This window comes from Podarcis raffonei, chromosome 5 (genome assembly GCF_027172205.1).
Source record: "Podarcis raffonei isolate rPodRaf1 chromosome 5, rPodRaf1.pri, whole genome shotgun sequence".
NCBI lineage: Eukaryota > Metazoa > Chordata > Lepidosauria > Squamata > Lacertidae > Podarcis > Podarcis raffonei.
Genome location: NC_070606.1, coordinates 97,194,769 through 97,218,903, shown reverse-complemented (window position 1 = coordinate 97,218,903; position 24,135 = coordinate 97,194,769). Strand labels below are relative to the sequence as shown.

The 24,135-nt window shown below is 48.7% G+C and overlaps 1 protein-coding gene across 2 annotated transcripts in view; it reads left to right on the top strand.

Annotated features, from left to right (window-relative positions):
• Positions 1–24,135, top strand: part of DIS3L2 (DIS3 like 3'-5' exoribonuclease 2) — a 205,895-nt gene that overhangs the window by 146,185 nt on the left and 35,575 nt on the right. For both annotated transcript variants that reach the window (XM_053390822.1, XM_053390823.1), the window contains exon 15: positions 17,380–17,459. In XM_053390822.1, the coding sequence (XP_053246797.1) occupies positions 17,380–17,459 (80 nt within the window). The remainder of the gene's footprint in view (positions 1–17,379; positions 17,460–24,135) is intronic.

Genomic DNA, 24,135 nt, shown 5'->3' with positions numbered 1-24,135 from the left:
CTGAGTCACTGCGTGCCGAGTGATGTGAGCAGAGGCCGACTGAAGTGGCAACGTGACGCCCGGGTGTCAAAAGTCTGCATTGTTTCACTTGCCAGCAAATGTCTGGGTGAAAGTTCATAGCATTGCAAGGAGACGTGTGGCCTGGAGAGAAGGAGGCGAGGGTTTAAGAAACCTTTCTTCCTGCACGCCCAGAAATGCCGACGCTTGGCTCTCAATCTCCGTTATCACCTCAGTGACAACGGTGAAGTCTGCACGGCGCTTGAAGAGAATGAAAAAGCAAGAGAACCCTGTTCTAAGGAGCTTCCAGTTTATAGCTGACCCTGAAGAAAGGACAGAAAGGTGCAATAGACGAAGGGAATGAAAAAAATGAACAAAACATAGTTTATATGTCTTGGGACGGAAGGAAGGGACGGAAGGAAGGGAGCATGCAGGTGTGTGTGTGGGGGTGTTCTCTACTGAGCTAGAGGAGAGAGGGAAACGGCTAAGAGGATACAGCAGCCTGCTCCATCCTGATGCTGTCCAGACAATATAATAATAATAATTTATTATTTATACCCTGCCCATCAGACTGGGTTTCCCCAGCCACTCTGGGCGGCTTCCAACAAAACGCTAAAATACAACAACCTATTAAACATTAAAAGCTTCCCTAAAGAGGGCTGCCTTCAGATGTCTTCTAAAAGTTTGATAGTTATTTTTCTCTTTGACATCTGATGGGAGGGTGTTCCGCAGGGCGAGTGCCACCACCGAGAAGGCCCTCTGCCTGGTTCCCTGTAACTTGGCTTTTTGCAGCAAGGGAACCACCAGAAGGCCCTCGGTGCTGGACCTCAGTGATGGGCTGAACGATGGAGGTGAAGACGCTCCTTCAGATATACTGGACCAAGGCCGTTTAGGGCTTTAAAGGTCAGCACCAACACTTCGAATTGTGCTCGGAAACATACTGGGAGCCAGTGTAGGTCTTTCAAGAACCAATAAATCTCCATCTGCCTCACCTCAACCTATCTGTAAAATTTATGGCATCTGAACTGGCCCTCCAAGTTATTTGAGTCTGTCACCGCAGTCTTTCCCTCTAGCATGAACAGAACATGGGCTTGATTCTACCAAATTGCTTTGGACTGTACCTTCTTACTTGTGCCGGGTCATCACAAAGAGGCGATAAACCCTGTTTGTGGATTTCGCCACATCAGACTGCAAGTGGGGCGGGGATGTTGTATAAGTTGATTATGTCCCAGATCAGGCTTCATGCTTCTATCGTCACGAGCTGGATTTATGGGTCGGGAAACCCTCCGTCACCCCAGGCCAATTGGTTGTTGCAGAGATGAATCCATCCTCTCAGATCTTGGAGCCGAAACGCCCCTCCTATAACCCAACTCGCATGCAATCCATCCCAGAGGCAAACCTGATCACTACATTACCATGGGATAAAATGAGAGAATTAAATGAGACTGAATTGGGCTCCCCAAATAAAGTGCCCAGCATGGGTGCGCCAGGTTGCAACCTTAGCATTCCACCCTCCTCAAATGTGAGCATACTGAATACATCTTTAAACATCATTGAATTAGCATCTGAACTATCTGAACCCGCTGAAAGGGCTAATAGTAAGAACCAGAGGAACTTGGTGTGACATCCGGAATGCACCACGCATACCTCACTAGCACCCTTAAATCAAAGATCTCTCCAAACTCTTTCTATTATGTCCTGGAATGTAGCTGGACTCTCATGTAAATTAGCTGATTCTGATTTTATAAATTTTCTTGAGTCTTATGATATAATACTTCTGCAGGAAACCTGGTCTCTTAAACCTTTAAATATTACTTATAATTTACCCGCTACTAAAATGTCAACAAAAGGTCGCCCTAAAGCTGGTTTGATCTGTGGTATCAAACAGTCTTCTAACCTTAAAATTAATTATATCAGAAATATTGGACAGTATGCACAACTGTTATCATTTTCCATTGTTTACAGGGAAATTCTTCTTTTAAATATATATTTTCCTCCCTTAGAGTTGGAAATTAGACCAGATTATGGTTGGAATATAGTCTCTGAAGAGTTGTATTTAATATGTAGTAAATCCCCAAATATCCCCCTGATTGTAATGGGAGACACCAATGCTCGAATTGGATCAGATAATACAGCTCTCTATAAACACTATGTCTCAAATCTAGCTGAAGATGCCCCACTTCCATTGAGAATAGGGAGGAATTCAAAGGACATCATTATTAATAAAGCGGGAGGAAAACTCTTACAATTGGTTTTAGAATTTAACCTCTCATTTTTGAATGGCTCAATGTGGCCGGATATTCCAGGAAATTTTACCTTCAGTTCCAAAAGGGGTAGGAGCGTAATCGACTATTCTCTAGTTTCCGTTGAAATGTTAAATGAAGTTGCCTCTTTTACAGTTGTACCTCGCTCAGAAAGTGACCACTTCCCAATAGTTTTAGAGATGTACAGGAATCCTAGAAATAATGATATTAGTCCTCTTATTAGTATTGATAAGACTATCTATGCCAAAAGAGTTTATATAAGTGATAAAAATAGGGAGGATCTATTAGCAGTATTTGAAAATAACCCAGTTATTCTCGAACCTGTGGCTAACCAAAATTTGATGCCCTTGGAGGACAATGATTGTTATTATAAGACTATCCAGGAATTATTTTCTTCTTTTTTAGACCCTCAGTTCAGCAACAAACCTTCAAATAAGTATAACTGGTTTGATAAAGATTGTATTAACTATAAGAAAGAACTTAGAACTTGTCTAAAAGAAGCCTATATTACCAACTCTCAAGGTCTCTGGAAGACTTATTTTGAAATGAAAAAAGCTTTTAAGAACATGCTCCTGGAAAAAAAATCTGAGTTTGCACTAGCCAAATGGTCTAAAATTGTTACTGCATTAGAAATTAAAGATACCAAAACTTTTTGGTCACTTCTCTCAATAAAAGATATCACGGTTTTCCCTAATATAAGCGATGAGGCTTGGATTTCACATTTTACTGCTGTTTTTTATGATCACCAAGTTTGTAAAAAGGAAAATTTTAAATTTTCTCTGGCAAAAACCACACAATTTCAAATTACTGTTGAGGAGATGAAAAGGATAATCTTTTCGTTTAAGGAAGGGAAATCACCTGGTATGGATGGCATTCCAATAGACCTGTTGAGATTAGATGTAGAATGGTGGGCCAATAAACTTGTACCGCTTTTTAATTCTATCTATCACTCAGCCCTTGTACCTAAGTCGTGGAACAACTCAATAGTGGTACCGATCTTTTAAAAAGGTGATAGGAATTGCCAAGAGAACTACAGACTTATAAGTTTGTTACCATGCATAAGTAAAATCTATGCCAAATCTCTGCTTATTAAATTGGAAGAATGGATGCTGACAAAAGGTCTACCTGGTAAAGAGCAGGCTGGTTTTAAGGCAGGCTCGTCAACTCTTGACCAGTGTCTAGTGTTAAGTCATCTTGTGGATAAATATGTCATGAAAAATAAACGAAAACTCTTTGTGGCATTTGTGGATTTAAAAAGTGCCTTTGATTCGGTCGACCGCAATAAACTATGGACTAAACTAGAACACCTTGGTATCGACCCATATCTACTTACACTGATTCAAAGTTTACATTCTAATAACCAAATATATGTTAAAGTATCAAAAGATGGTAGACTTGCAGGTCCTATTCTGAATAATCGAGGAGTTAGGCAAGGCTGTATCTTGGCCCCTACCCTATTTAATCTATTTTATCTGACCTACCATTATTTCTTCAAAATGCAACCACTCATACTCCTTATTTAAACAATAGCCCACTCTTTTTATTACTTTATGCAGATGATGCTGTAATTATTTCACTCTCTGTTTTGGGTTTAAAAAAATTATTTAAGAGTTTCTCAAACTACTGCTCTCTCAATAATCTCAAAATTAATTATGATAAGACAAAGATTATGCAATTCAGAAAGAGAGGGAACCCAAAAGGCTGTATAATTAATGGACATCTAATACAGGAAGTTAAGCACTTCAATTATCTGGGAATCACATTCAAAAATAATATGAATTGGAATACACATATATGTGCTGCAATAGTTAAGGCCAAAGTGACAGCCCACCATATTAAATCCTATTTTTTTTCTCCAGTAGGAAACAGATTTATTCCAGCTGTATTGCAAGTGATTGACATGAAACTCTGTGCCCAACTTCTATACGGCACACCAGTGTGGATTTCAGGTGACCTCAAGAGGTTGGATAAATTTCACGCATCCCTTTTGAGGTCATTATTAGGACTTGCAAACTCTGTAAAATATGAAACAATATGTTGTGAGCTGGGAATACTGCCTTTATCAGTAAGAGCATGGCTGAGGACCTTGAAATATTGGATCTTCCTCCATTATAGAGCCCTATCCCCTAATTCTATACTTTACGATCTTTTAAGTGATAGTGCAATCTACAATCTATCATTGATTTGTAGGAGAAAACTGGATTTGATAGGGCTCACTCTAACTGATTTTGAAATCTCTGATCCCAAAGATATATGGGAAATTATCAGGAAGACCCTCACAGAAAAAAGTGTTCTCGCCATGCTTGAGGTTGCAAAGCACAGCACCTGCTCTCCTATCCACCTAAATCTCCCTTTGTGTAGAGATTTCCAAAAGGGATACATGACAAATCTGAAGAAACATGAATCGTGTAGGCTGTTTATGTAGGCCAGATTTAACATGTTTCCCTCGGCGGTAGTGAGAGGAAGATACTTAGCTATCCCGGAATCAGAGCGTCTCTGTAAATGCAGAAAACAGGAACCCGATACTCTAGAGCACGGGTGTCAAACACAAGGCCCGCGGGCCGAATCCGGCCCGCCAGACCTCGTCACGTGGCCCATGTAGCCGTGTAGCCCCAGCCCGCTATTAGAAGCCCAGTCGCTTCCCACCCGCCCATCGAACAGGCTGCCAACGCGATGGCGCATGTGCGCGACGAATCCTCCCGCTAACTCCAATATCATAAAGGAGATTGCTTACCCTAGCGGCCTTTTTTGAACATGCGCGACGTCGAGCGTGCAACGCGCATGCGCAGGCGGGGAAGGATTGGGGGGAAAGCCCCGCCGCCGCCGCCTCTGCGCTTGCGCGCTTAAGTGAGCTTCTGGGGAAAGGGGGCGGAGGTCGCGTGCGCGTCGCCTTCCCCACGCGTGCGTAATAGCCGGCAACCTGTCAGCGCCCGGCCCGTGGCGCCCGTTTGCCGTTGCTGTGGCAGCTGAGGGGCCCTGCGGGAGGCCCTGGCTGTGAGGCCTGCCGAAGGGACGGAGCCTTCCAGGAACACGAGCGGCAGCTCGGCCGCTTTCTCCTCATCGTCGCCTTCCCCCTCCCCGCCGCAGCCGCTCACGCTGCTGGTGATGCAGCCCTGCGGCGGGGGCGGGGAGGCGGTGGGCGCCTTGCTGCAGCCCCAGGTGGTGCGGCAGCTGCAGCCACCATCGCGGGGGGCCTCGGAGGCGCCCTCAGGCCTCATGGTCTTCTACGAGCTGGGCCCGCCGGTGGCGGGTGACGCGGACAGCGACGGAGGCGACAGTACCAGCAGCCCCGGCGGAGGCCTGGAGGATCTGGACGACGAGGAGGAGGGTCGCGCCCAGTTGGGGGAGGAGGCGGCGGCTGCAAGAGCTGCACCTACAAAGGCTGCAGCGAGACCACCACGCAAGTGGCCAAGCAGCGCAAGCCCTGGATGTGCAAGAGGCACCGCAACAAGATGTGCAAGGAGAAGTACAAGCGCAAGAAGAGCGACCAGGCCTTGGGGGGCGGTGGAAGTGGCGGAGGCGGAGCTGGTGCAGAGGGAAGGCAATTTCAGGAGAGATGGGAAAGTGATAATAGAGTGGACACATAGTCCTACAGATACAACCGGCCCTTTGAGGGTGACCAAACTGCTGATGCGGCCCCCAATGAATTTGAGTTTGACACCCCTGCTCTAGAGCATATATTCTTTTCCTGTGATTTTGGCAGCTATGCCAGAAGACAATTATTTGAGGCCCTAAAATTTAATAGACAGTTTTTTACACAACCAACTGTTCAGGACCTGCTGGCGGACAGCGATGATCAAATTACTTTAATAGTGGCTGAATTTTTAAGTGCTGTCCATGAAGAAAGAATGGGCCATGATAAAGAGACTTAGTGGTTTTTAATGGTAGGTGATGTTGCTGTGTTGTATTATATTATTTATGTACATCGATTTATTTCTTGGAGTTAAGAATAGGACTGGGATAAATTGTGTTCGCTGAGCCCGTATTTTATACAGTCTGTATATGATGTTTGTTTGTTAATGTGAGGTGTGATATGCCTAATAAAGGATTTTGAATTGTATAAGTTGGAGTGCTTCTCTGCATCAAACAATAAATATGCATCCCTGCACACAGAAGACAAGCTTGCCAGGGGAAGTGTTGCGGCCTCACCTCCCTGTCTTGCTGGCTTTCTGAATAAAGTGACTCTTTTTACATGGAGGGGGCAACAGTGGTGGAGGTGCCTCACCTGCATTCCAAAGCAGACCAAGCAGCAGAGAATGTGCTGTTCCTAGGAAATGGGCCTTCATCTTTATTTAGTCTTTGCGAGGCAAACTAGGGCAGAGTTTCAGCCAACCTCTGGTCCACCTGCTGAACAACTCAGTGTACCACCTTCAGCCTCGACATTGTGTGTGTGTGTTTTAAATTATCACCAGTGAAGATCGCTTAATTGGTCATTGCCCCGAGTCACGGAGCAAAAGTGCATCTCCACGAAAGAGGGAGAGATCTTGGGGCGTGAGGCGCCCCCTAGTGACTGGCTAGTGGCACTGCTGCTTCGCTCTCCCGTTGAGCCAGAGAGCTTGTTCCCCTTCCCCTCTGTTGTGTGGGCAGCACATGCTGCCTTGCAAAAGGGGCACATGTTGGCAGCCATGCGCAGGAGCCTTTCTCAAAGGCTGTGGCTTTGCTCCAAGGCATGCTTTCAAAGGAAGAAGACGTTCCGTTTTGAGGAAAAGTCCATTTCACTTCCACAGCTTCAGGCACCGCATTGCTGCGTGTCATTTACATCTTTTGGCATCTTCGCTTCAATGGCTGTTTTGGATTTTGTTATGGGGGCTTGGCTTTGATGTTCCTTGTTGTGGCTTCCTTCATATCGGTTAGTTCGATAGTGATAGCATTGTTGTTTTTGTGTCGTGGATTGTAAGCCGCGTTGAGTATCTTTGCAAATTAAGCAGGCTATATATCTACTTCAGTGGGATACGGGTGGCGCTGTGGGTTAAACCACAGAGCCTAGGACTTGCCGATCAGAAGGTCGGCGGTTCGAATCCCCGCGACGGGATGAGCTCCCGTTGCTCAGTCCCAGCTCCTGCCCACCTAGCAGTTTGAAAGCACGTCAAAGTGCAAGTAGATTAATAGGTACTACTCCGGCGGGAAGGTAAACGGCGTTTCCGTGCGCTGCTCTGGTTCGCCAGAAGCGGCTTAGTCCTGCTGGCCACATGACCCAGAAGCTGTATGCTGGCTCCCTCGGCCAATAAAGCGAGATGAGCGCCGCGACCCCCAGAGTCGGCCACAACTGGACCTAATGGTCAGGGGTCCCTTTACCTTTACCTTTATATCTACTTCAACAACAACAACACAAGTATTATTATTAATTAGGCTTTTCTGCTCACACCACAATTCACTAAAACAGGGTTTCCCAAACCGGTCTATTGTATAACAAGGAAGGAGACTGCAGAAACCAGAGAAGACACAGGTGGATAATTCTTACCCTTTTGGCTTCTCTGCTAGAAGGCTCCGTAACTCAGTGACAGAGCACCTGCCTTGCTTGCAGATGGTCCCGGGTTCAATCGCTGGCATGTCCAGATGGAGCTGGAGGAGAGCCCCCACTTAAAATCCTGGAGAGGCGCTGCCTGTCAGTGTAGGAGGACTGGGGGTTTGACTTCTCCATAAAGCAGCTTCCTGTGTACCTAAAGACCAGCAGGTGCATCTCAGTTCACTTCCGCTCAGTAGTCAAAGAAGCTAAAAATATAGAATGGAGGAAGGAGTTCGGCATTATGGTAAGGTGATCTTTTGGCTTGCCAGATGGAAAAATCCCACCTCTTCTGCCCCTGCAGGCTGTTCTGTGGGTTCCTCTGACACCCTCCCCAGAGCAAGTTTCAGGGGGCACAGCGGGGAGAAGGAATAATAATAATTTATTATTTATACCCCGCCCATCTGGTTGGGTCTCCCCAGCCACCCTGGGTGGCTTCCAACAAAGTATTAAAATACAGTGGTCTGTTACACATTAAAAGCTTCCCTAAACAGGGCTGCCTTCAGATGTCTTCTAGAAATCTGGTAGTTGTTCTTCTTTTTGACATCTGGTGGGAGGGCGTTCCACAGGGAGGGCGCCACCACCGAGAAGGCCCTCTGCCTGGCTCTCTGTAACTTGGCTTCTCGCAGCGAGGGAACCGCCAGAAGGCCCTCAGCGCTGGACCTCAGTGTCCGGGCAGAACAATGGGGGTGGAGACGCTCCTTCAGGTCTACTGGGCTGCGGCCATTTAGGGCTTTAAAGGTCAGCACCAACACTTTGAATTGTGCTCGGAAACATACTGGGAGCCAATGCAGATCTCTCAGGACCGGTGTTATGTGGTCTCGGCGGCCGCTCCCAGTCACCAGTCTAGCTGCCGCATTCTGGATTAGTTGTAGTTTCCGGGTCACCTTCAAAGGTAGCCCTACAAAGGAAAGGTATGTTGCATGAGAGGAAGACCCTGTGCAGGGTGTTTGCTGCTGGTGCTCATTAGTTGAATCCCGTCCATATATATAGCTATAGATATCAATATTGATAGCTGCAGAGATCACTGATAAACTTTTGAAAGAATGAAATCTAACTTGGACCCTTTTATGGTTTCTTCTACTGAAGCTCCAGGTTTGTGCTTCTCCAGTGGGTCTACAGTGGTCCTCCTGTGCTCTCTTACACAAACACATTCACTCACACAATCTTCCACACCAACAGGCCTTGTGTCATCCCCCTTCCCTTCTCCCACCAGCTAAGTTTAGTGGCTGAATGTGTTAAACTGTGTTAGGCCTCGGGTGCACAGCTGCAGCGGTGCCGCTCTGCCCTGGCCCTCACTCCTTGCCAGGCCAACCAGCAAGCGGATGGCGGGTGCATTGAAAACACACCTCAGCACTTCAAACCAAAAAGAAAATGTTTGGTGGGTTCAGTGTTGCTGTAATAGCTGAGCGTTCCTGTCCTGTAGCGCCCGCTTTGTGTGCCTGCTCTGTTGCTTCATTCAGCATAGCGAGGGCACTCCTGCCCTGCCTGCCCCCTGGTGCAGATGGCCAGCCCCTGTCCCTCGTCTCCCTTCTCCTTGCCACAAGCTGGTCTGTTCCAGATGCAGCAGCCTCTCAGGTCCAGCTCCTGGCAGCAGAGAGAACTTCTGGGCTCTTCTCCGCTTGTGTCTCCTTCCCTGTGGCCACAGCCTTTCCCACTGCAAAGGAGCGAAATGGCTGCTTTAGGACTTTAGAGGGCTCTGTGTCAGTGATGGATGGAGAGGCAGCTTTCTGTGGTTTCAAAGGCACAAAGCCTCTGGTGCGGAATGGAGTTGAAAAGTCAACTTGGAGCTGGGGGTGGGGTGGGGGGTGAAGGAGGATTCATGGTGTGCCCGGGCTGTCAAATCGGGGCACCCTGGGGAACTACCCCTGCTGGTGCTACGGAAAGGCAGGAACAATTCCATGGGGTATATTGAGGCTCACTGAATGCCCACTTTTTTCTTCAAACCTCCCCCTCCCTTGATTTTTTTGTTCTGTTTGTCAGTATCCTTGGGCACATCACTTAATGGAGGATTTGCGGTCTGCCAGCAGCTCAAAGAGGGCCCCCCTCCCTCGAACAATGGAGGTTTCAAACACGTTGGAAGTTTCGTCAGTCTCCTCTCCCAGCACGCATAGCTAATCTTGTTAGAGGTGACCTCCGGGGCTGGGACTTGCATTGTTGCTGCAGTTTTTGTCCGGTGCTTGAGTGACGATCTACATTGGGGCACAGTCATGCGTCCCCTAATTTAATCACCCACTTTGGTCCTCTGTTCCTCTCCCAGAGGGCCCTGAGTCCTCGGGGGAAACCGATTCCGGCTATTTTGAGAAAAGCAGAGGGAAGGGTTTGCAGGAGCTGCTGCTTCTGCTGCTTTGGCGATCCCTCGTAGCCGAGTAAGGTTGTCTTCCACGGACACGGTCTTAAAACAGTCTGTAAGTGACTGCGGAGGCCAATTCTGGATCCACACGTCCTTCCACAGTGGGGACATAGGTTTCCGGGCAGGAGTTGATCCTGGTGAGCGTTTGCCAAGCGTGCCTTCCTCTTAGCACGTTTCTCCCTTTTGTCCTGAGTTCCAGCTTCTTCAAAGCCCATGACACCTTTGGTAAAGGCTGTTCTCCCATTGGAGTGCTCACAGGAGCAATAGGGGCTAATTAATGGAAGGCGTTTTTGCCCCCTGCCGCTAATGCTGAATTATCCTGCTTCTCCTCCTCGCCTTGTGAATTTCTCCTTGAATGCTTTTCCAGGGCAAGAGCCGGGATTGGGGTTGAAAACTTAAAAGAAAACACCACGGATGGAAAATTTCCTGCGAGAGGCGTTCATCTCCTCCTTAAAAAAAAAATTAGAATAGAATAAAATAAACTTTTTGGATAAATAATTCGTTTTGAGAGCTCGAGTGTCCATTAAATGTGGTATTAGTTTCTGCTCCTTAAAACCTACTTCTGAAAAGGAACGTGGCCAAATCGCAGGCTGACTTTACCCTACCAAGTTCCCCAGATGTGTGAAACCAGCCAGCAGAAAGGCGTGGGATGCTTGGGAATAGAGCGAGTGCAGGGCTGAGCTCCTTCAAAGAATCATCTCTCCCTCCCCACTGCCACCACAGCGAGGAGTTTTTTTAGAGTTCACCCAGGGAAGCATCTCCCTGTCTTAACACCTGACCCAGCTTCTAGGCTTGTCTTTGCCTTCTTCTGCTCCATAACAGGGTTTGGGGTTCCTGTTGACCATTTGAACCTCACGCATGCTTAACGTGCTTTGCCACCTTTGCACTGTCGGTTCTCGCAACGACCCTGAGAGGTGGGCCACCAACATTCCCGGTTCACAGGTAGGATTGCCAAGGCAAGAGATGTAGTGAGTTGCCTTGGCACTGTCCAGTGGTGCTCCGCATAGATTGCTTGAAGCAGCCATGTTTTGGGGAGTCCCAGGGAGGAGAGTCCCCCTAGATTTCTGTGCAGTGCCCCTGGGTTCTTCCCTCGTGCACCTCTCTCTGATGATGCAAAGCGGGCACGACAGCCGACGAGAAGCTTTGGCTGGAGTTTGAACCCAGGGCTCTGTCAGCCTGGTGGGCAAACTGCTGCCCTGCGCTGGATCGCCTAATAAATATCCTCTCCTCTGGCTGAGGCTTGGCGTGCGGCGGCCTGTTTTCCATCTGAACTTTCCCACCACTCTTCTTTGTTGTGGTCAAGATTGAGTAGGTGGAAGGAAGAGTGACGTCAAAGTTCCTAGATTTGCAAGTGGCTCTAAAAGCACCGTTTATATTGGAGGCATGCGCGTATATCTATATATATGGAAAAGAAAATGTTTGGCAAAAAAATTGCGATCCTGCCTGTGAACCATGACCACAGCCGCTGAACGGGGGGGGGCGGGGAGGGGACCATGTTGAATCTCCAGCGAAGCAGCACATTCAAAAAGAGAAGGTTATAAATGGGGCTCTTTGTACTCTGAGCTTAAGCAAGTTTTGAAAATCAGCTGCAGGGGAACCCAAGTTCCATCCGATGAAAAGCTGAATTTGGGGGACCCAAATTGATTATGCAAATGAATTGCATTTAAATCCGCTCTCAAGCCCAGTGCAGAGCAAGACAAAGAGTCACCGAAGCATTCAGGTTTCCTACAACTTTCATCATCCCACCCCCACTATTTTAAGTTTGGTTTCACAGCCATAGGGACTAGAAACTCTGCTTTAAAAAAAAAATATTGAGGTAGAAGTGTTGAATTTTATACTCTGTATCGGATTATGAGCTTTGGTGGTGTCGCTCACAGAACCCCAGGGCTCACACACAGCCCTGTGCTTTGGTGTCTGTCCAATGTGTGGCACCTGTATGTTTCCCCATCACACTTCCCTTTTTCAAAAGGATGGGTTTTGCCCCCCCCCCCCGGGGCTGTAACTCAGCCACGTTCTCGCTTTCCATTCATGTGGGGAAAGACGCTCTGCTGTGTCCACTCTGACGCGCCTTTAGGAAAGACACGCTGCTATTTCTGTCAAGTGCAGAAGGTTGCCCCGGGCGCAGAGCCAAGGTTACTGTGACAGACCCCTTTCTCTTAGGGGAAAGTTCCTACATTCTTTACTGAAGACAGGCACAGCCAAGTGAAAAGCAGGCTTGGGGCCAGAATGTTTTTAACTTAAACCTTTCGCTGGTCAGCGGAGCAAAGGAGATCGTCATCCAGACAGGGGTGGCTGAAGCTGCTGCACAGCAGAACGGTTTTGCTTGCTCTGGCTAGAAGCAGCTCTTGCAATCTTGAGCGAAAAGAAGCCGCCTGGCTTAATATCTTTTTGTGACTAGAGATGCTTGGGACAGTCGGAAGCTGCTGCCTACCAGATCAGGCCTAGCTCAGCGTCTAAAATAAATAGATAGATAGATAGATAGATAGATAGATAGATAGATAGATAGAATTTATACCCCACCCTCCCCAGCCAGAGCCGGGCTCAGGGCGGCTAACACCAGTAAAATTACAGTAAAAACATAATGGGGGGGGGGACCAATTTAAAATAAAGGTTAAAATGCAATTTTAAATGCAGCCTCATTTTAAAAGTACACGCTCCTAGTGAATGCACCCAGGACCTTCTGCATGCAGAGCGCATGCTCTGCCCCTGAGCTGTGGCCCCTGCCCCCATGAACATGGGAAGCTGCTTTCGCTGCCCATCCTGCCTGGAAGTGGCTCTCCAGAGTCTGGGCAAGGGCCCTTAGGGTGCCACCTGTGTGCATGGAGCTTGGCAAAAGATAAGCCACGCCCCCTTTCTCAAAACCTGCTGCAGGAGCCAGCGAGACCTATAGTACCTTAAAATCAGAACAAATCCTTCCAAAATGCATAACGATCTTCAACCCGTGGCAGCCTGGCTGATCCCTTTTTCCTCCACCTGTTGCCTCTTCCGACCCCGCTGTTGAGATACAGGCTGCATGGCAGGTATTTCTCTTGCAAAGGCAGTTCACCTTTGGCCCTGCAGGTGTTGATGGACAGGGTAGATACCTCTCACAACACATCACACCTTTTAATGGCCCTGTTGAATTCTCAGTCAGGGCAGCGATACACTTGGATTTCTCCCACCACCTCAATACTTGCTTGTAGGTGAAATGAGGATCCCAACCCTGGTCTGTTGCGCAGGACCACAAAAGTAGGAGGTGGGGATAAGCTGTTTTAGGGCCTGATCTTCAGCGTGTGACACCAGACAACTTTGGGGTAAGAACACATGGGAAGTGAGCCTCGGTTTGTTAGTAGGCATTCAACCTGTTCACCAGGAGTGGGATAGGAATTTCTTCCATGCAGCCAGACAGAGACGATGCAAACTGGAAGAACGTCAGACTTCCTTTTGTTTCTGACAGTGTGCTCAAGGTTACAGGCCTGCAGACAAGAGAGCGTTTAAAAATGGAGACCTAGAAACTTATGTTTGACTAACTTTAACCACCGTTGGTTATGTTCCTGCCAAGCCAAGCTGCCCCCTATGCCACCTCTGGCATTTTTCTGTTCATGTGGTGCTGAAGGCGTTTGCCACCCTCAAGAAATCCCAACTAGTCTTCTTGGCAGCTCTTATTCAAGGGCCTATGACATCTTAATTTATCAGCGAGGCTCCTTGGGTAGGTGAGCCTCTGTTGTTCTCAGCCTTCCCAATCCCCCTCATTCCCACCGAATCCGCCCCCCGGCCCCCCGGCATGAAGAACGGCCCTTTTGTGCCCAGTGCCAATGAGCTGGAAAGGGCGATTTGTCAGGCACGGAGACTGCTGCGCTGCAGCGCTCTCCTCCGAAGAATGCGGCCGGGTGATGGATGAGCTCCGTGTCTCTCTACCCCGCAGCAAGTTGAACCTGGTGGCAAGTTGACGGAACAAAATGACGACAGGCATATATCCCAGAAATTGCTTGCCTTGACGGGATCCAGCAGGGCCTCGCCTCGCCGTCCTTTCTGCGGGATGCTCCTGCGGTCCCCAAGCGCGGAAGCAGCAGTATACTTTGCCTTTGTGAACAGAGGGGCCTCCTCGGAGGCTTTTGTCAGAGCTCACTTGGACCTGGACCCCCACAAATATGGGGTGGGGTGTTGGGCAGCTGGACCAATTGCTGTCACTCATTATGGCCCGCAGCCTGCGAGTTTAGCATCGTAACATTTAGAAATTTCCTCCTCCCGAGTCAGACCTCACAAGCCCCACCATGTCTACTCTCCACAGCAGGACCCCCCCCCCATTTAAATTGAATTTTATATTTATTTTGGGTTTGGAGAATAACTGGATGGTGTGAGCGTCCCCTCCCCCTGCCCAATGGTGTGGCTTACATTACTCCATGAGAAAACTGTTCTAGCTTTCCAGGGTGGCAGGGATTCAAATGCCCAGCTCGCCACAGGGCATCCTCCCAGGGCTGCTCCTGATGCAAAATCTGCCACGAGGGTTTCTGACAAATCCCAGTGGCGCAACATCAAGTTGCGGCTGATCGACCTGCACCAGATGAGGCTGAGGCATCGGAACAAACTGGAGAACCCAGATTGTGGGTGTATTGGGCTTTGGTACACAAATAGCCGGGTTTGAATAAAATTGCAGGTTTGCACCTGTGCAGAGATGTGTGGACTCTGCAGCAGCTGCACCTTGGGCAGTCTTAATTAGGGTCAGGGGAGCTGGGCTGCTTCGATTTCCACTTGCTGCCTTGCAGGGGAGTGCAAATTGGCTCAGCGTCTAATGAGCCGGCATGCTGGCTGTGCAAAGGGCCCACTGGTGGAAGGGCGACTTAATAAAGCCTTTGCTCTTTCATAGGCCGTTAATTTTACTTCTCGGGTTTTCCTCAGGGCCAGGAACTGTCTGCAAATAAAGCCAGTCTCTCTGTGGTGTTTGCTTCGTTTGCAAAGGTCAGGTCTGCCGTCCATTCTCCAAAATGTCCAGAAGCGTTGAGGGCAACCTGCGGCTCACTCCAGGAGTCCTTCTTGTGAAAACCGTTTCATTAGCATCTCCGCCACACCTCATCAGGCTACATCAGAATAACTCCCTCTTCATGCAAGGCAGACTGCCAAGAGGTTATCCAGTCCTAAAGAGCTTCTTCTCTAAGAGCAGTTAGTCTCCCTGGAGGCCATGAGTGTTTGGTGGGGGACAGGACTCCTATAATTGAATGGGGGGGGGGGATAAAGATTCCCACTCACACAAGACCAATATGTCCGGGAGAAGATAAATGAGGAACGTGCTCCTTGACATACCAGTTCTGTGTGTGCAGGAAAGGCTTTTGTTTGAAGTAGGCTTATTTGAGAATTTCACTTGGTTTGCACTTGTAAGCAAAGTTGTCCACTCCAGTGTTTGCTTCCCAGGCTAACGCGCAGATTGGGAGGCGCTTATCCTTCCGATGGTGCTCTGAATTTTGTGTTTCTGTTCTCGGCTTAAAAAGATGCTGCAAAAATATGTTTGGGGTGGGCGAATTTGTGCAATTTAAAATGTGCGTTTTCGTGTCTCTCTTGCTAAGTTCAGAAAGCATGACCGAATGGGCTGGTAATTGAGCATATGCAAAATGGGCACATCATAGAATTATGGAGTTGGAAGAGACCACGAGGGTCATCTAGTCCAACCCCCTGCCGTGCAGGAATCTTCAACCCTGATATGCTAGATTAAAGGTAAAGGGACCCCTGACCGTTAGGTCCAGTCATGGCTGACTGGGGTTGCGGTGCTCATCTTGCTTTACTGGCCGAGGGAGCCAGCGTACAGCTTCCGGGTCATGTGGCCAGCATGACTAACAGTCAACAATATTGAGTTCAGTGGAACAGTAGAAGGCAGCTTCCTCCATGCCTACAATTGACCAGCCCAGCGCTGCTCTCAGGGACTGTCGGAGCATCGTACTTGGGTTGGAGAAAGACTTTTTGCTTAGATTGAATGGGCCTGAGAATCTGGGCGCTCTCTCTCTCTCTCTCTCTCTCTCTCTCCTGCACACACCCGCATTTCCCCCCTTCCTGACACTCTTGTCCCTGTGTGGCTTGGCTCAATTGCTCGATTCATCTGTTTGACGAACCTGTGGCCCTCGAGGTGTTGCTGGATTCCATCTCCCAGCAGCCAGCGTGACCCAGGATGATGGGAAATGTAGTCCCACGACATCCGCATAGTGGCATGGTCCCCAGCCCCTGGCTTAGGGCGATAAGTGTAGGAACAGTGGGTGGTTCATTCTCTCCTTAGACCAGCCATGGTTTGGATGGCTACTTCCTCACCTCCTTCCCTTTCAAACCCATTCCAGCTGTTGGGAGGGTGGCTCGAAGTAAGCCCCAGTGTGTGTTTATTAGCGAGTTGCTTGTTCAGAAACTCCACCGTCCTACATCAAAATCTGTGCAGAGCTGTATTGAATTCCATTCTTCTTCTTCTTCTTCTTCTTCTTCTTCTTCTTCTTCTTCTTCTTCTTCTTCTTCTTCTTCAGTGTAGTAGCCAGATGAGTTTTTCCCTGCCTCAAATGAACTGGCCTTAGATAACACAGGACTTGACCCACTATTCCAAAACCCTTTCTTGGATTTCCAGCAAATAATCCCTCTCAGCCCCTCCTGGGCTCCCCACGTTTTTTCCAGGTCACCCTGTGCAGCCCCCTGCTGGACATGGGGCCAAACTGCAAGCTCTTCCAACTGGCTTTTGGATTAACTCTGTGCCAAAGGAAGAATTTGTCGCCTTTCCCTTTGCGGTTTTCCTCCTCTCTCTTTCTCTCTCCCTCCCAAATGTGCTTGCAGGTCCGCAGGGGCGAAACTTACAGAGAAAGAGGCTCGTGGGAAGTCAGGCCGCTGGGGGAGAATCCTGTACCCCAGAGGAGGTGCAGAGCTGCTTCTTGCAGGGCTATGGATGTGTGTGGGTGGTGGATTTGGAGTGTGTTCGAAGGTGGGGGGGGGGAGGGAGCTGTCATGACCCACGCCATTTCGGGAGAACCGCAAACACTTTATAGCAACAAAGGAGTGGAAAAAGCCAGTGCTTTTTCTGCAAGGCATGTGACTCTGTCTTCCCTGAGGTTTGGAGCCCTGCTCTATGTTCCAGGCCTCAGCGGTTGAGTGTCAGTCTTGGTGAGGTTGCTCTCTCCCCTCAGCCTTTCATGGGGTTGCTGCCGCGGCTGAGAACATCGCCTAAATGTGGTTGTGTGTTGTTGTTTTTAAAAAAATCTTTCTCTCCCCCCCCCCCTCCTTCCTTCCTTCCTTCCTTTCTTTCGTTCGCCTCCTTTCTGCAGCTGAAACTCTCGTTTACTTTGGACAAGGAGAGCGGGATGCCACAAGGATGTTACATCTATCGGTACCGGGACAGCAACAAGTAAGGCCTGCAAAAACCCTACACAACTAGTGTGTGTAAGTGTGTAGGAGGAACAGGAGTGTAAGGCAGATGCCTGACCCCTTCTCGCTGGCACTGGGGAATCGGAACTGCTTGGGCACGTAAGGGGCACAGTGGCTTTTGGACTGCCTTCTGCTTCTTTGCACCCCACCCACCCTCTTGGAAACTCAGGGTGGCAGTTTAGCCTTGCAGCAACAGCCTTGTAAGGTAGGCTAGGGCATTGACTGTTTGCCTCCCCACGAGCCACGTAGTTAAACGTGGATTGGAACCTCGGAACAACTGCATTTGCAGCTCAGCCCAGGCATGTCCTCCGAGGCAAACAAATGTGGCACCCCTATCAGGGGTTCGGCAAACTATTGGTGGGTCTGGATCTAAGATGGGTGGCCACAGCAGCACTCCCACCATAGAAATATTTGTTTTGTTTTGTTTAAATGGATCCCCCATTGCACGCTTGGGTGAAAGGTGAATCCCAGGTCTGAACACATTGAAGACTACCACAGCCAACTGGAGGTTGTTGCTTTCCTTGCAGATAGGCTGCAGTAGCTGCAGCATTAGCTGCTCTTGAAAGACAAAATTCTGGTGGGTGGCGAATTTGGGAGTTGAGGGGTGGAAGCTTGCAGGCAAGGGGACAGAGGAGAGTTATAGATTGGCACTGCCAACCCAGTCCAGATACAGGAACACAGTGGGATTTACAGGCAGAGGAAACATTCTGCTCATTCAAGGTGCACAGCTATTGCCTGTGTTTGCAAACATTCTACCACCCAGACCAGGCCAGGATAGGGTGGGAAACATCAGTCCCAGGCCCTGAGCGTGGCCCTCCCTGCCTCTCTGTCTGGCCCTCAGGACTCTTGACCCTTTCCATGCCATGCCCTTCTCTGGCCCTGCCCTTCTCTAGAGATATTGCGTGGCTGTCGTGTGACCTTGAAACTCTTGAATGCATGGATGCAGGATGAAGTGTGGTCTCTGATCATGCCCACTTTCGATGCACCCTCCACAAGCGAATGTGCTCCACACCCAACACAACCGCCTGTGTCACAAGCACAAAGCAAGAACTGAGAATGCGCAGCGCATCACTGAAAAGAGTGAGCCAGTTTAGCCATAGGCAACAGGTGAAGTAATACTGTGTGTTATCAGGAGAAGGAATTTGGCATCTAGAAAACATTTGCCCCTTGTACGTCTGCTCCCCACTAGACACACACAGAAAGTACTTTTTCATACAGCGCAGGAAAGAAACATACTCTTCCTCCCTCCCTGTTTGTTTGGGGTTTTTTCAGCTGCAAGGAAGTTGGAGCAACCACTTTTGCTTTTGAATTAGCCTAATTCCTCATTGCATCTGAAGTCAGGGAACTGTGGTTTGTTTTAACTTTGGTTAGGATCAACCATGGTTTTTGATCTGGGCTTGTTCACTTGCTAAAGTTTAATTAAGCTACAGTTCCTGAATTTAGGCATGATGAGGAACCGTGGCTTGTTTGAAAGCAGGTGAATTTCCTCCACGTGGCTGTGAAAGAGAAGGGGAGTGGGGAGCGGGGAGCTTGCAGTCCCAAGCTTGTGCATTCACAAAGCAGGGTCATTCACAGAGCAAGTACCGTATTTTTTGCACCATAACACTCACTTTTTTCCTCCTAAAAGGTAAGGGGAAATGTCTGTGCGTGTTATGGAGGGAATGCCTACGGGTGGCATGCCTACGGATTTTCCTCCTCTAAAAACTACATGCGTGTTATGGTCGGGTGCGTGTTATAGAGCGAAAAATACGGTAGTTAAGGTTTCACATTAGCACCTGAGCCTCTTAACATCCCTGGCATCTCCAGGCAGGGTGGGGAGGAATTCCCTGTCTGGAAGCCTGGAGAACATGTACCAGTCAGCAGCTTTCTATGTTCCTAACCTGGCTTAACTCTACCAAATCAGTAGGTCTGGAAAGCACTTTAGCCAGATGACCCCCCCAGATGCTTTGAGCTTCATCTTCTAAACAGACCGGCTTTCAGTGCAACTTCCTTACTTGTGCAACTTACATACTCACAAAACTTGGGTATTTTTCTGACAATATTTTTGCCATTGAAAATCCGTTCTTTTCCCCCACCCTCCTGAAATACGCTGGAGTCCATTGATGGAAAACTTCAACCACTGCGGCCTTTTGGGATTCCTATCAAATTGGTTAATTGCAGCTTATTGTAATCTGCAGTCTCAACATGGATTTCTAAAGTGGCGTAATGCAAGTCTGTTCCAAATTACGCAGCTTATGCCTGCCACGCCAAGCGCAGCAGTTGTCGCCTGTAACGGAAACCAAGCAAGCAGCAATTAATTGAACTTTTAATGAAATGCATTCATCACTGTTTGGGCCACTGTGGGTGCATCACCGATAGCATTGCTGTGCAACGTGAAAACACAACACCCACCAGAATTGAACTCTGTGTGTAACGTCTAGGTTTTTGTGTTCATAGTGCGTATATGTTCACACCTGTATTCCTGTAGTTTATTCAGGAATTGTGCATGTCTGTAGGAGGACGCATTTCAAACGCCTTCTCCAATGTGGATGGCTTTAGGTGGCCTCTTATCTCTCAGCCTTGGCCTGTACATTGCCTTGATATGCTTGTGTTGAAAGTGATTGATTGATTGATTGATTGATTGATTAACTTGTAATATTGCCACCATGTATCAGTAGGATGGAAGGGACGCGGGTGGCGCTGTGAGTTAAACCGCAGAGCCAAGGACTTGCCGATCAGAAGGTCGACGGTTCGAATCCCTGCGATGGGGTGAGCTCCCGTTGCTCGGTCCCTGCTCCTGCCAACCTAGCAGTTCGAAAGCACGTCAAAGTGCAAGTAGATAAATAGGTAGCACTCCGGCGGGAAGGTAAACAGCGTTTCCGTGTGCTGCTCTGGTTTGCAAGAAGCGGCTTAGTCCTGCTGGCCACATGGCCCGAAAGCTGTATGCCGGCTCCCTCAGCCAGTAAAGCGAGATGAGCGCCGCAACTCCAGAGTCGTCCACGACTGGACCTAATGGTCAGGGGTCTCTTTACCTTTACCTATCAGCAGGATGGCTTTTTTATTATTATTGTTTTTCTATCATGTTGCTGCTAGTTCTGCTGACTGCTCAGGTCAAAGATGCCCTGGCAACTGGGAGGACATATTGCCATAGGATTCTGAAGTCTCTTATTCAGACGGATGTCCCCAATAGCTTGATGCAGCACCTCTTCTCTTGCACCCACTCAGATTCCACCCCACGCTGCACCAAATTAGCCGTTGAATCAGGCTTAGGCTGTGTTCACATTCCCACTTACTGTGCATTTCCAGTGCTGGGTTTTTAGTCTGTGCTCACATGAGGTGCAAACGCATTAGCATCTCTCTAAAGCTCGCTGTCTTGTGTTTCTTCCCCTCGTGGGGATTGTTTCCTTGAGCCCCGATCAGGGCCTGCAGCTCAGTTAACTCTGCCTGCTTCTGTTGTCGGTTTACTGGGGATTGATTGCTCAGATGAATTCATTTCCAACAGCAGTTGCCTGTTATTAAATCAAGTTCTGTCAGTAATTCATGGCACTGGTTTAATTCCTTTTGGTGATTTACTACCTGACACCATTTGAGTGGGGGAGCGGGGGGGGGGGCTCCTGTCCATTTGAGTCCCCCAGCTGCTCAGCTTGCCTTTGAGTCTCATCTTCTGTAATGTTTGCTGAGATTGATTGACTTAAGCTAAATTACCTGCTTTTTGAGCCACAAAGATCACCTTAATCCTGCTTCGTTTGCGTCTTAGATCCTGGGATGTTTTTTTCAGTAGCTCTTGCCTTTTGACTTCTGCAACAGAGCCTCCTGCTAACCCCTGGTTGCCCCATTTGAAACCACAGCCTCCTGTACCTCAGTTGACCTCAACCCCTGTGAGCATGCACTAGTCACAACATTGAGCATCCGTGGGATAAAGATACCGTCACACTATCAACGACCCTTGGTGTGAATACAAACGAAAACCAATCGGACACTAAGGAAGCTGTGCTGATGTGAACAGCTAGGCAGGGAAGCCCTGTGAAACATACCAGACGGTAATAATAATAATAATAATAATAATAATAATAATAATAATAAAAAATTTATTTATATCCCGCCCTCCCCAGCTGAAGCCGGGCTCAGAGCAGCTAACAACAACACAGCATTTTAAAATCAATTAATTTTAAAATCAATTTAAAATCAAATTAATGGCAACCATTGGGCTAGAGTTCTGTGAGGATTACCAAAGGAGGGGGTCAGACTGTGCCTTCGCCAAAGGCCTGGTGGAACAGCTCTATCTTGCAGGCCCTGCGGAAAATGTCAAGTCCCGCAGGACCCTAGTCTCTTGTGACAGAGCGTTCCACCAGATCGGGGCCACGGCCGAAAAAGCCCTGGCTCTGGCTGAGGCCAGCCTAACCTCCCTGTGGCCTGGGACCTCCAAGATGTTTTTGTTTGGGAACGATGTCACTGGCTCTAAGGCAATAATGTGAATGCACCCTTAAAGTGGGTGAGATCCAGACCTTCCTTCTCTTGAGAGACAGGCAGAGGAGAGAAGACAGAAGGAGAGGGAACTAACCATGATGTCTGTCCTCCGTGTTCATGGTTGGAGGCCGTAAAGTTTTGAGTACTAGTCGCTGGAAATATGGGAGGGGAGAGGGCTCTTGTGCTCAGATCCTGCTTGCTGGTTTCCCACAGGCACCTGGTTGGCCACTGGTAGAACAGGATGCTGGACTGAATGGGCCATTGGCCTGATCCAGCCAGCTCCACTTATGGGCTGTGCGCTCAACACCGGCATAAAAGGCAGCAGGACTGCATTTCAAAACACATTTGCATGACATTGCACACATCAGTAGAGCTGGATACTTTTCCAAGTTGTGCATCATCCGTGCTCACTGGTGGTCAGAGAGAGGGCATGGATGTCTTCCCATGGACCACATTTCCCATCAAAGCTGGTTTGGGGTGAAATGCATGGGGGGGGGAACCCTGCTGCCATTCTCAAGAAACTATGGGATGGACGTGGGTGGTGACTAACGTTGTGTGTAGATGGCTTCACAAAGCAGAGTTGGGGGAGTGCTGCATGCAGGGTAAATGAGTGTGTGTGTGTGTGTGTGTGTGTGTGTGTGTGCACAGCCACAGTCTCTTTAGGGAAGACTGCTGCCCCCACTTTATAGTTGCAGAAGACTTTACCGGACCAAACTTGTGCAGTGAACACCTGCATTCTGCCTTGGAAGCAATGGAAGACAGGTCCCCTATGCTTATTTCAAAGATTTTGTCTCAGTAAACTTCAGACTTGCTTCAGACTCGGGATCCAGCAGATCTGGGGTTGAGAAGGCATTTTCCCGTAAGGCTGTGTGTTTCCTTCCCCCCTTCTCCTGTAGAACGTGGCTTGGCTCTGTCGCTCGGGTCGTCCGGAGCTACTTGCCCTTTGCTTTGGCTCCATGTGAGCCAGCCTTGATTTTGCTGGTTAAGGGTGTCAGAGTTAAAGTGAGGAGGATCCTGTCGTGGGGTCAGGGCATGGTCCCTGGGCTCCCTTCCCAGCCTCCAACTCAGTGGTCTTCCTTGCAAACAGGGGGGCTCCTTTGCCAGAATGCCGGCTGTGTTCTAAGTAGGTCTGGCTCTGAGTTTTACGGTGGTGCTGCTGGCAATGCATTTTGTGGTCTTTCCCATATTCATGGCAAGTGATGTTTGTACTGAATCCACTAGAAACCCAGTGGGCCAGCCATAGCAAGGAGACTGCAACGTCCACTGTGGCCTTTTTGGAGGAGGTTGACCTGATCATTGCTCTTACAGCAAACTTGGGTCAAATGCGGTCTCTAACCCTCAGTTCCCCACCTGTAACTTTTTTGGCTTAAAGAATGGGATTCAAATACTACAAAAGTAAACCTGTTTCATTTCCTGGGCTCTTCCCCCTCCCCTAAGCACCTTGGGAATTGTAGTTTTTGGAGACTAGTGGTGATTCCTTGCAAGAGAACACAAACCTCTGTGCACTGCCAGGGTCCCTTGCCCTGGGGCTCATGGACCGATCTGAAACTTGGCTTCTGTTTGTGCTGTGGACATCATCTTAAGGCTGCAAAGGAGATGTTTAAAATACAGGTGGTGAGGCCACCTGCAGGGACAGAGCCACAGTCAGGTGGTAAACCTGAACCAAGGCTCCATCCCTTCCACGACGGGAATTTACTTCTGAGTCAAAATGCCCAGGCCCATTGAGGGACATGCTGCAACTTTCTGAGGATTGGCTTGGGAGGGGGAGATTTTTGGGATGGGAGAGAAGTTGGCAAACATCTCACGGTGGGGGGCATTTGTCATGGGATTGAGGTAGGAAGGAATAGTAGTCGCTTTGGGGAGCACACATGCCCCTGCCGCCATCACGCAATGCAAGTGGCAGTGGCAAAGGAAGACAAAACGAGGAGAGTGATTTCAAACACATTTTGAGCTGCAAATCCCCACCCAATACAGCCCAAAAGCTCAGGGGGCAAAGAAATCTCAACTCAGCTTTAGAGTCAATCACCCACCCCCTCCCCCCAAAAGCCCTGGCTTTCACAGCAAGATACTGATGCAGAGGACACCAACATCTCAGGCAGGAGGTTTGGCTTGCAGCTTCTCCTTGAAAGCTGGTTTTCTATGTGCGGGGGCACGCACACCTGGCCGGTGGGATGGTCCAGAAATGGGTTTCCCACTTCACTGAGTCCCCT